This window comes from Oncorhynchus keta, unplaced genomic scaffold, assembly GCF_023373465.1.
Source record: "Oncorhynchus keta strain PuntledgeMale-10-30-2019 unplaced genomic scaffold, Oket_V2 Un_contig_24721_pilon_pilon, whole genome shotgun sequence".
Taxonomy (NCBI): Eukaryota; Metazoa; Chordata; class Actinopteri; order Salmoniformes; family Salmonidae; genus Oncorhynchus; species Oncorhynchus keta.
Window position 1 is genome coordinate 7,501 of NW_026284071.1, and position 10,846 is coordinate 18,346.

The window sequence follows — 10,846 nt, forward strand, 5'->3', positions numbered from 1 at the left end:
TATTTCAGCTGGTTGTTGGCCAGTCTTACCTGGAGGCAGGTATTTCAGCTGGTTGTTGGTCAGTCTTACCTGGAGGCAGGTATTTCAGCTGGTTGTTGGCCAGTCTTACCTGGAGGCAGGTATTTCAGCTGGTTGTTGGTCAGTCTTACCTGGAGGCAGGTATTTCAGCTGGTTGTTGGTCAGTCTTACCTGGAGGTAGGCATTTCAGCTGGTTGTGGGCCAGTCTTACCTGGAGGTAGGCATTTCAGCTGGTTGTTGGTCAGTCTTACCTGGAGGCAGGTATTTCAGCTGGTTGTTGGTCAGTCTTACCTGGAGGCAGGTATTTCAGCTGGTTGTTGGTCAGTCTTACCCGGAGGCAGGTATTTCAGCTGGTTATTGGTCAGTCTTACCTGGAGGCAGGTATTTCAGCTGGTTGTTGGTCAGTCTTACCTGGAGGCAGGTATTTCAGCTGGTTGTTGGTCAGTCTTACCCGGAGGCAGGTATTTCAGCTGGTTGTTGGTCAGTCTTACCTGGAGGCAGGTATTTCAGCTGGTTGTTGGTCAGTCTTACCTGGAGGCAGGTATTTCAGCTGGTTATTGGTCAGTTTTCCCTATAGGCAGGTATTTCAGCTGGTTGTGGGCCAGTCTTACCCGGAGGCAGGTATTTCAGCTGGTTGTGGGTCAGTCTTACCTGGAGGCAGGTATTTCAGCTGGTTGTTGGCCAGTCTCAGGTGTCGTAAGGACCTCAGCCTGCCGATCTCCGGACAGATGACTTGCAGAGCGTTGTCACTCAGGTCTAAAGACTGCAGCCTGGACAGGTTACCTATAGCTGAGGACAGGACAGGTTACCTATAGCTGAAGTCAGGACACCTATAGCTGAGGACAGGACAGGTTACCTATAGCTGAAGTCAGGACACCTATAGCTGAGGACAGGACAGGTTACCTATAGCTGAGGACAAGACAGGTTACCTATAGCTGAGGACAGGACAGGTTACCTATAGCTGAGGACAGGACAGGTTACCTATAGCTGAGGACAGGTTACCTATAGCTGAGGACAGGTTACCTATAGCTGAGGACAGGACAGGTTACCTATAGCTGAGGACAGGTTACCTATAGCTGAGGACAAGACAGGTTACCTATAGCTGAGGACAGGTTACCTATAGCTGAGGACAGCTTACCTATAGCTGAGGACAGCTTACCTATAGCTGAGGACAGGCATCTTAAAAGGTGATGTTTACACTACCATACTATATAAGATAGAACCTCCTCAATGGTAACAGGTTATCAGTAACTCAGAAAACATTATACAGTCAGATATTTGGCTTCAATAGAACTGTTTGTTTACTGTGTAAACATTCAAATGACAACACTGGTTGGAATACCTGTATGTGTATTTATTATGGATCCCCATTAGTTCCTGTTGCCAAGGCACCAGCTACTCTTCATGGGGTTTATTATGGATCCCTATTAGTTCCTGCCATGGCAGCAGCTACTCTTCCTGGGGTTTATTATGGATCCCCATTAGTTCCTGCCAAGGCAGCAGCTACTCTTCCTGGGGTTTATTATGGATCCCCATTAGTTCCTGCCAAGGCAGCAGCTACTCTTCCTGGGGTTTATTATGGATCCCCATTAGTTCCTGTTGCCAAGGCACCAGCTACTCTTCATGGGGTTTATTATGGATCCCCATTAGTTCCTGCCATGGCAGCAGCTACTCTTCCTGGGGTTTATTATGGATCCCCATTAGTTCCTGTCAAGGCAGCAGCTACTCTTCCTGGGGTTTATTATGGATCCCCATTAGTTCCTGTCAAGGCAGCAGCTACTCTTCCTGGGGTTTATTATGGATCCCCATTAGTTCCTGCCATGGCAGCAGCTACTCTTCCTGGGGTTTATTATGGATCCCCATTAGTTCCTGTCAAGGCAGCAGCTACTCTTCCTGGGGTTTATTATGGATCCCCATTAGTTCCTGCCAAGGCAGCAGCTACTCTTCCTGGGGTTTATTATGGATCCCCATTAGTTCCAGCCAAGGCAGCAGCTACTCTTCCTGGGGTTTATTATGGATCCCCATTAGTTCCTGCCAAGGCAGCAGCTACTCTTCCTGGGGTTTATTATGGATCCCCATTAGTTCCTGCCAAGGCAGCAGCTACTCTTCCTGGGGTTTATTATGGATCCCCATTAGTTCCTGCCAAGGCAGCAGCTACTCTTCCTGGGGTTTATTATGGATCCCCATTAGTTCCTGCCAAGGCAGCAGCTACTCTTCCTGGGGTTTATTATGGATCCCCATTAGTTCCTGCCAAGGCAGCAGCTACTCTTCCTGGGGTTCATTATGGATCCCCATTAGTTCCTGCCAAGGCAGCAGCTACTCTTCCTGGGGTTTATTATGGATCCCCATTAGTTCCTGCCAAGGCAGCAGCTACTCTTCCTGGGGTTTATTATGGATCCCCATTAGTTCCTGCCAAGGCAGCAGCTACTCTTCCTGGGGTTTGTTGTGGTTCCCCATTATTTCCTGCCAAGGCAGCAGCTACTCTTCCTGGGGTTTATTATGGATCCCCATTAGTTCCTGCCAAGGCAGCAGCTACTCTTCCTGGGGTTTATTATGGATCCCCATTAGTTCCTGCCAAGGCAGCAGCTACTCTTGCTGGGGTTTATTATGGATCCCCATTAGTTCCTGCCAAGGCAGCAGCTACTCTTCCTGGGGTTTGTTGTGGTTCCCCATTATTTCCTGCCAAGGCAGCAGCTACTCTTCCTGGGGTTTATTATGGATCCCCATTAGTTCCTGCCAAGGCAGCAGCTACTCTTCCTGGGGTTTATTATGGATCCCCATTAGTTCCTGCCAAGGCAGCAGCTACTCTTCCTGGGGTTTATTATGGATCCCCATTAGTTCCTGCCAAGGCAGCAGCTACTCTTCCTGGGGTTTGTTGTGGTTCCCCATTATTTCCTGCCAAGGCAGCAGCTACTCTTCCTGGGGTTTATTATGGATCCCCATTAGTTCCTGCCAAGGCAGCAGCTACTCTTCCTGGGGTTTATTATGGATCCCCATTAGTTCCTGACAAGGCAGCAGCTACTCTTCCTGGGGGTTATTATGGATCCCCATTAGTTCCTGCCAAGGCAGCAGCTACTCTTCCTGGGGTTTATTATGGATCCCCATTAGTTCCTGCCAAGGCAGCAGCTACTCTTCCTGGGGTTTATTATGGATCCCCATTAGTTCCTGCCAAGGCAGCAGCTACTCTTCCTGGGGTTTTTGTGGTTCCCCATTATTTCCTGCGAAGGCAGCAGCTACTCTTCCTGGGGTTTATTATGGATCCCCATTAGTTCCTGACAAGGCAGCAGCTACTCTTCCTGGGGTTTATTATGGATCCCCATTAGTTCCTGACAAGGCAGCAGCTACTCTTCCTGGGGTTTATTATGGATCCCCATTAGTTCCTGACAAGGCAGCAGCTACTCTTCCTGGGGTTTATTATGGATCCCCATTAGTTCCTGTCTAGGCAGCAGCTACTCTTCCTGGGGTTTATTATGGATCCCCATTAGTTCCTGACAAGGCAGCAGCTACTCTTCCTGGGGTTTATTATGTTCAACAAGGCAGCAATATGGATCCCCATTATTTCCTGACGAAGGCAGCAGCTACTCTTCCTGGGGTTTATTATGGATCCCTATTAGTTCCTGCCAAGGCAGCAGCTACTCTTCATGGGGTTTATTATGGATCCCCATTAGTTCCTGACAAGGCAGCAGCTACTCTTCCTGGGGTTTATTATGGATCCCCATTAGTTCCTGACAAGGCAGCAGCTACTCTTCCTTTGGTCCAGCAAAATGAAGGCTTAAATTGTTTTTATTTTTTTAAACCTTACATTTCACAACACATTAAGTGTGTTCCCTTGGACCACTCCTCTACCACCACATATCTCAAATATAAAATGTGTGTATGTGTGTATAGTGCCTATGTTGTGGTGTGTTTGAATGCACATGTCTGTGCCTGTGTTTGTGTTGCTTCACAGTCCCTGCTGTTCAATAAGATGCATTGTTTTATATGATTCTACTGCTGCATCAGTTGATGTGGAATAGAGTTCCATGTAGTCATGTCTCTATGTAGTACTGTGGAATAGAGTTCCATGTAGTCATGGCTCTATGTAGTAACTGTGGAATAGAGTTCCATGTAGTCATGGCTCTATGTAGTACTGTGGAATAGAGTTCCATGTAGTCATGGCTCTGTGTAGTACTGTGGAATAGAGTTCCATGTAGTCATGGCTCTATGTAGTACTGTGGAATAGAGTTCCATGTAGTCATGGCTCTATGTAGTACTGTGGAATAGAGTTCCATGTAGTCATGGCTCTGTGTAGTACTGTGGAATAGAGTTCCATGTAGTCATGGCTGTATGTAGTACTGTAGAATAGAGTTCCATGTAGTCATGGCTGTATGTAGTACTGTAGAATAGAGTTCCATGTAGTCATGGCTGTATGTAGTACTGTAGAATAGAGTTCCATGTAGTCATGGCTCTATGTAGTACTGTGGAATAGAGTTCCATGTAGTCATGGCTGTATGTAGTACTGTAGAATAGAGTTCCATGTAGTCATGGCTGTATGTAGTACTGTAGAATAGAGTTCCATGTAGTCATGGCTCTATGTAGTACTGTGGAATAGAGTTCCATGTAGTCATGTCTCTATGTAGTACTGTGGAATAGAGTTCCATGTAGTCATGGCTCTATGTAGTACTGTAGAATAGAGTTCCATGTAGTCATGGCTCTATGTAGTACTGTGGAATAGAGTTCCATGTAGTCATGTCTCTATGTAGTACTGTGGAATAGAGTTCCATGTAGTCATGGCTCTATGTAGTACTGTGGAATAGAGTTCCATGTAGTCATGGCTCTATGTAGTACTGTGGAATAGAGTTCCTATGTAGTACTGAATAGTCCATGTAGTCATGGCTCTATGTAGTACTGTGGAATAGAGTTCCATGTAGTCATGGCTCTATGTAGTACTGTGGAATAGAGTTCCATGTAGTCATGGCTGTATGTAGTACTGTAGAATAGAGTTCCATGTTGTCATGGCTCTATGTAGTACTGACAAGGTGTTGAATGTAAGTAACTCAGTATAATACTATCAGCCTCTCTACTAAATGACTGAAGATCATTGAGAAATCACCTTCAGGAACACAGGTTATATTGTTGGAATGCAGATACCTTGAAGAGACAAAGAGCAATCACACTTTAAAAGATTGACAAGTGTCAACAAGCAAAAAGTACCAAACATGTGAATACTTACAGCTCTATTAAATAGGGGAGCTTCTGTGCTTACAGCTCTATTAAATAGGGGAGCTTCTGTGCTTACAGCTCTATTAAGTTGGGGAGCTTCTATACTTACAGCTCTATTAAGTTGGGGAGCTTCTGTGCTTACAGCTCTATTAAGTTGGGGAGCTTCTATACTTACAGCTCTATTAAGTTGGGGAGCTTCTGTGCTTACAGCTCTATTAAGTTGGGGAGCTTCTGTGCTTACAGCTCTATTAAGTTGGGGAGCTTCTATACTTACAGATCTATTAAATAGGGGAGCTTCTATACTTACAGCTCTATTAAGTTGGGGAGCTTCTATACTTACAGCTCTATTAAGTTGGGGAGCTTCTATACTTACAGCTCTATTAAGTTGGGGAGCTTCTATACTTACAGCTCTATTAAGTTGGGGAGCTTCTATACTTACAGCTCTATTAAGTTGGGGAGCTTCTATACTTACAGCTCTATTAAGTTGGGGAGCTTCTATACTTACAGCTCTATTAAGTTGGGGAGCTTCTGTACTTACAGCTCTATTAAGTTGGGGAGCTTCTGTACTTACAGCTCTATTAAGTTGGGGAGCTTCTATACTTACAGCTCTACTAAATAGGGGATCTTCTATACTTACAGCTCTATTAAGTTGGGGAGCTTCTATACTTACAGCTCTATTAAATAGGGGATCTTCTATACTTACAGCTCTATTAAATTGGGGAGCTTCTGTGCTTACAGCTCTATTAAGTTAGGGAGCTTCTATACTTACAGCTCTATTAAATAGGGGATCTTCTATACTTACAGCTCTATTAAATTGGGGAGCTTCTGTGCTAGATTATCCGGCTGCAGAAAGGAAAGAAAGCATATTTTTAGAACACAGACCACACTGCAAATGATAGAAAACTGACATCACTAAGAGCCAGGCTACAGAATGAGAGTTACCACACATAAATACTGGATCTAAACTATGGACAGACACCTAGCTCTGGTCCAAGGTGTTACGAAACAGCCTGGACCAGAGACCCCACCAGTCCGTACTAGCGTGGTGAGAGAGTTCTGGACCAGAGACCCCACCAGTCAGTACCAGCGTGGTGAGAGAGTTCTGGACCAGAGACCCCACCAGTCCGTACCAGCGTGGTGAGAGAGTTCTGGACCAGAGACCCACTACTCCGTACCAGTGTGGTGAGAGAGTTCTGGACCAGAGACCCCACCAGTCCGTACCAGCGTGGTGAGAGAGTTCTGGACCAGAGACCCACTACTCCGTACCAGCGTGGTGAGAGAGTTCTGGACCAGAGACCCCACCAGTCAGTACCAGCGTGGTGAGAGAGTTCTGGACCAGAGACCCCACCAGTCAGTACCAGCGTGGTGAGAGAGTTCTGGACCAGAGACCCCACCAGTCCGTACCAGCGTGGTGAGAGAGTTCTGGACCAGAGACCCCACCAGTCCGTACCAGCGTGGTGAGAGAGTTCTGGACCAGAGACCCCACCAGTCAGTACCAGAGACCCCACCAGTCCGTACCAGCGTGGTGAGTGAGTTCCTCTTCATATAAAGCCTCTGTAGAAACTGTAGTCCTTCATCTTTCAGCAGCTCGACCGAGAAAGTTCCTGACCAGTTCCAGGAACAGGTTGAATAAAGGCCAGCACATTTCCTGTAACAGCCTTAATAAAACACACCTGTAGTTGAGGAACAGGTTGAATAAAGGCCAGCACATATAACTAACATATAACACAGAGTAACATGCCTTAATAAAACACACCTGTAGTTGAGGAACAGGTTGAATAAAGGCCAGCACATATAACTAACATTTAACACAGAGTAACATGCCTTAATAAAACACACCTGTAGTTGAGGAACAGGTTGAATAAAGGCCAGCACATATAACTAACATATAACACAGAGTAACATGCCTTAATAAAACACACCTGTAGTTGAGGAACAGGTTGAATAAAGGCCAGCAGACATATAACTAACATATAACACAGAGTCAACATGCCTTTCCTGGTTGAGGAACTCTTTGAATAAAGGCCAGTCACATATAACTAACATTTCACAGAGTAACATGCCTTAATAAAACACACCTGTAGTTGAGGAACAGGTTGAATAAAGGCCAGCACATATAACTAACATTTAACACAGAGTAACATGCCTTAATAAAACACACCTGTAGTTGAGGAACAGGTTGAATAAAGGCCAGCACATATAACTAACATTTAACACATAGTAACATACCTTAATAAAACACACCTGTAGTTGAGGAACAGGTTGAATAAAGGCCAGCACATATAACTGACATTTAACACAGAGTAACATACCTTAATAAAACACACCTGTAGTTGAGGAACAGGTTGAATAAAGGCCAGCACATATAACTTAAATTTATCACATAGTAACATGCCTTAATAAAACACACCTGTAGTTGAGGAACAGGTTGATAAAGGCCAGCATATAGCTTAAATTTAACACAGAGTAACATGCCTTAATAAAACACACCTGTAGTTGAGGAACAGGTTGAATAAAGGCCAGCACATATAACTAACATTTCAGGTAACATCCTTAATAAAACACACCTGTAGTTGAGGAACTTAAAGGCCAGCACATATAACTAACATATAACACATAGTAACGTTGCCTTAATAAAACACATGCAGTTGAGGCAGGTTGAATAAAGCTAAACATATACTGCATTTAACACATAGTAACATGCCTTAATAAAACACACCTGTAGTTGAGGAACAGGTTGAATAAAGGCCAGCACTAACGTTAACATTTAAACAGAGTAACATGCCTTAATAAAACACACCTGTAGTTGAGGAACAGGTTCTTGTGAGCTCCTGCTTGGCCATGCAGTCGCCTCCTGCATAACGCCAGTAACGTTATGCATAACTTCCTGTACCTTTCCTGGTCTTCTTTCTGAACCACGGCTAACGTCACTTCCTGTAACGTTATGGTCCCTTTCTGAACCACCGCTAACGTTAAATAAAATAAACAGGTTATACAACACAGAGATGTTCCCATAATCAGACTGGGACCACGATGCATTTGCAAAGTATAACGCCTACGTGTGCAGTAGTTAGATACAATAAAACACAATGTTTTATTCATAAATCAGACATAAGCTTGGTTGAATGTCCAAAACAACGTTAGGAAAGATGCTAGCGAGCTAGTAACGTTAGCTAGTTCTACCACGTTATATCGGTCCTACTGTAATGTAAGCGAGCTAACGTTAGCATAACAGTAACGTTGTTATATGCCATGCAGAGCATGCTAACGTTAGCATAACAGTAACGTTATATGCCATGCAGAGCAAGCTAACGTTAGCTGCGAGCACTTGGGTCTTCCTTGGCAATGTGTGCAAAACAAACAGTTAACTTATGTAACTAGCTAGCTAGCCATGTATGGACAATTAAAACCAACATTATCAAACGTTTCAAAACAGTAGCTGGCTTCTTTGAAAGCACATCTCCAAGTGAACTGCTTATTCATGTCAAACTGTTAGCTCAGCTACTTCCTTTACCTGTTTGTAAAGCCTCATCACGTCCCTGTTGGCACGTCTTGATATTTTATCAACAGACGTAAAAGTCAACGGCGACGTCATTGACTGGAGCCCGGATGTGAGTTGTTTGCCGGTTGTTGTAGTTTTTGAGGCATCGTAACGATTCTAGCTTTAGCGACACGGGGGCGCTCTTCCCCCAGAACCAAATGCACCATACATCAGTATCTTTGAGACAATGTCTGGATCGTCTCAGAACATGTATACAGTGGCATACTGAATTAAGCACATCAGGTACAGCAAGAGTTCCCAAACGTTTTCACTCAGGCCCCCCTTCCAGCACTGGGGAACATAATTTTGCCTATAATATACACTACCGGTCAAAAGTTTTAAAACACCTCTTCATTCAAGGGTCTTTTCTTATTTTAACTTTTTTTTTGTAAACTTTTTTTTGAAATATTTTTAAAAACTATTTTCTAAATTGTAGAATAATAGTGAATACATCAAAACTATGACATAACACATGGAATCATGTAGTAAAAAAAAGTTTGACACAAATCGATGGTGCAGCTGTAGAAGTTTGAGGATCTGGGGAACCATGAGGGGGAAAGGTGTTGTTGACCATGCCAAATCTTTTCAGTCTCCTGAGGGGAAAGGGGTCGTTGACCATGCCAAATCTTTTCAGTCTCCTGAGGGGGAAAGGGGTCGTTGACCATGCCAAATCTTTTCAGTCTCCTGAGGGGGAAAGGGGTCGTTGACCATGCCAAATCTTTTCAGTCTCCTGAGGGGAAAGGGGTCGTTGACCATGCCAAATCTTTTCAGTCTCCTGAGGGGGAAAGGGGTCGTTGACCATGCCAAATCTTTTCAGTCTCCTGAGGGGGAAAGGGGTTGTTGACCATGCCAAATCTTTTCAGTCTCCTGAGGGGGAAAGGGGTCGTTGACCATGCCAAATCTTTTCAGTCTCCTGAGGGGGAAAGGGGTCGTTGACCATGCCAAATCTTTTCAGTCTCCTGAGGGGAAAGGGGGTTGACCATGCCAAATCTTTTCAGTCTCCTGAGGGGAAAGGGGTCGTTGACCATGCCAAATCTTTTCAGTCTCCTGAGGGGAAAGGGGTTGTTGACCATGCCAAATCTTTTCAGTCTCCTGAGGGGGAAAGGGGTTGTTGACCATGCCAAATCTTTTCAGTCTCCTGAGGGGGAAAGGGGTCGTTGACCATGCCAAATCTTTTCAGTCTCCTGAGGGGAAAGGGTCGTTGACCATGCCAAATCTTTTCAGTCTCCTGAGGGGGAAAGGGGTTTGACCATGCCAAATCTTTTCAGTCTCCTAAGGGGGAAAGGGGTCGTTGACCATGCCAAATCTTTTCAGTCTCCTGAGGGGAAAGGGGCGTTGACCATGCCAAATCTTTTCAGTCTCCTGAGGGGGAAAGGGTCGTTGACCATGCCAAATCTTTTCAGTCTCCTGAGGGGAAAGGGGTTGTTGACCATGCCAAATCTTTTCAGTCTCCTGAGGGGAAAGGGGTCGTTGACCATGCCAAATCTTTTCAGTCTCCTGAGGGGGAAAGGGGTCGTTGACCATGCCAAATCTTTTCAGTCTCCTGAGGGGAAAGGGGTCGTTGACCATGCCAAATCTTTTCAGTCTCCTGAGGGGGAAAGGGGTCGTTGACCATGCCAAATCTTTTCAGTCTCCTGAGGGGAAAGGGGTTGTTGACCATGCCAAATCTTTTCAGTCTCCTGAGGGGGAAAGGGTTGTTGACCATGCCAAATCTTTTCAGTCTCCTGAGGGGAAAGGGCCCCCGTTGACCATGCCAAATCTTTTCAGTCTCCTGAGGGGGAAAGGGGTCGTTGACCATGCCAAATCTTTTCAGTCTCCTGAGGGGGAAAGGGGTCGTTGACCATGCCAAATCTTTTCAGTCTCCTGAGGGGGAAAGGGGTCGTTGACCATGCCAAATCTTTTCAGTCTCCTGAGGGGGAAACTTGGCCAAATCTTTTCAGTCTCCTGAGGGGGAAAGGGGTCGTTGACCATGCCAAATCTTTTCAGTCTCCTGAGGGGGAAAGGGGTATGTTGACCATACCAAATCTTTTCAGTCTCCTGAGGGGGAAAGGGGTCGTTGACCATGCCAAATCTTTTCAGTCTCCT

General features: G+C 45.2%; 1 protein-coding gene across 4 annotated transcripts in view; it reads right to left on the reverse strand.

Moving 5' to 3' along the window:
- The window catches only part of LOC127922150 (leucine-rich repeat-containing protein 28-like), a 9,977-nt gene extending 3,170 nt beyond the window's left edge, over window positions 1–6,807 (reverse strand). For all 4 annotated transcript variants that reach the window (XR_008110489.1, XR_008110488.1, XM_052505851.1 and 1 more), the window contains exons 1-4: window positions 6,739–6,807; window positions 6,023–6,063; window positions 5,111–5,148; window positions 670–807 (exon numbers count right to left, since the gene is read on the reverse strand). Coding sequence is in view for 2 of the 4 variants with exons in the window: in XM_052505851.1 (XP_052361811.1) it covers window positions 670–807; window positions 5,111–5,148; window positions 6,023–6,063; window positions 6,739–6,765 (244 nt within the window). In the remaining 2 variants the exon portion in view is untranslated. The remainder of the gene's footprint in view (window positions 1–669; window positions 808–5,110; window positions 5,149–6,022; window positions 6,064–6,738) is intronic.
- Window positions 6,808–10,846: the final 4,039 nt, after the last annotated feature.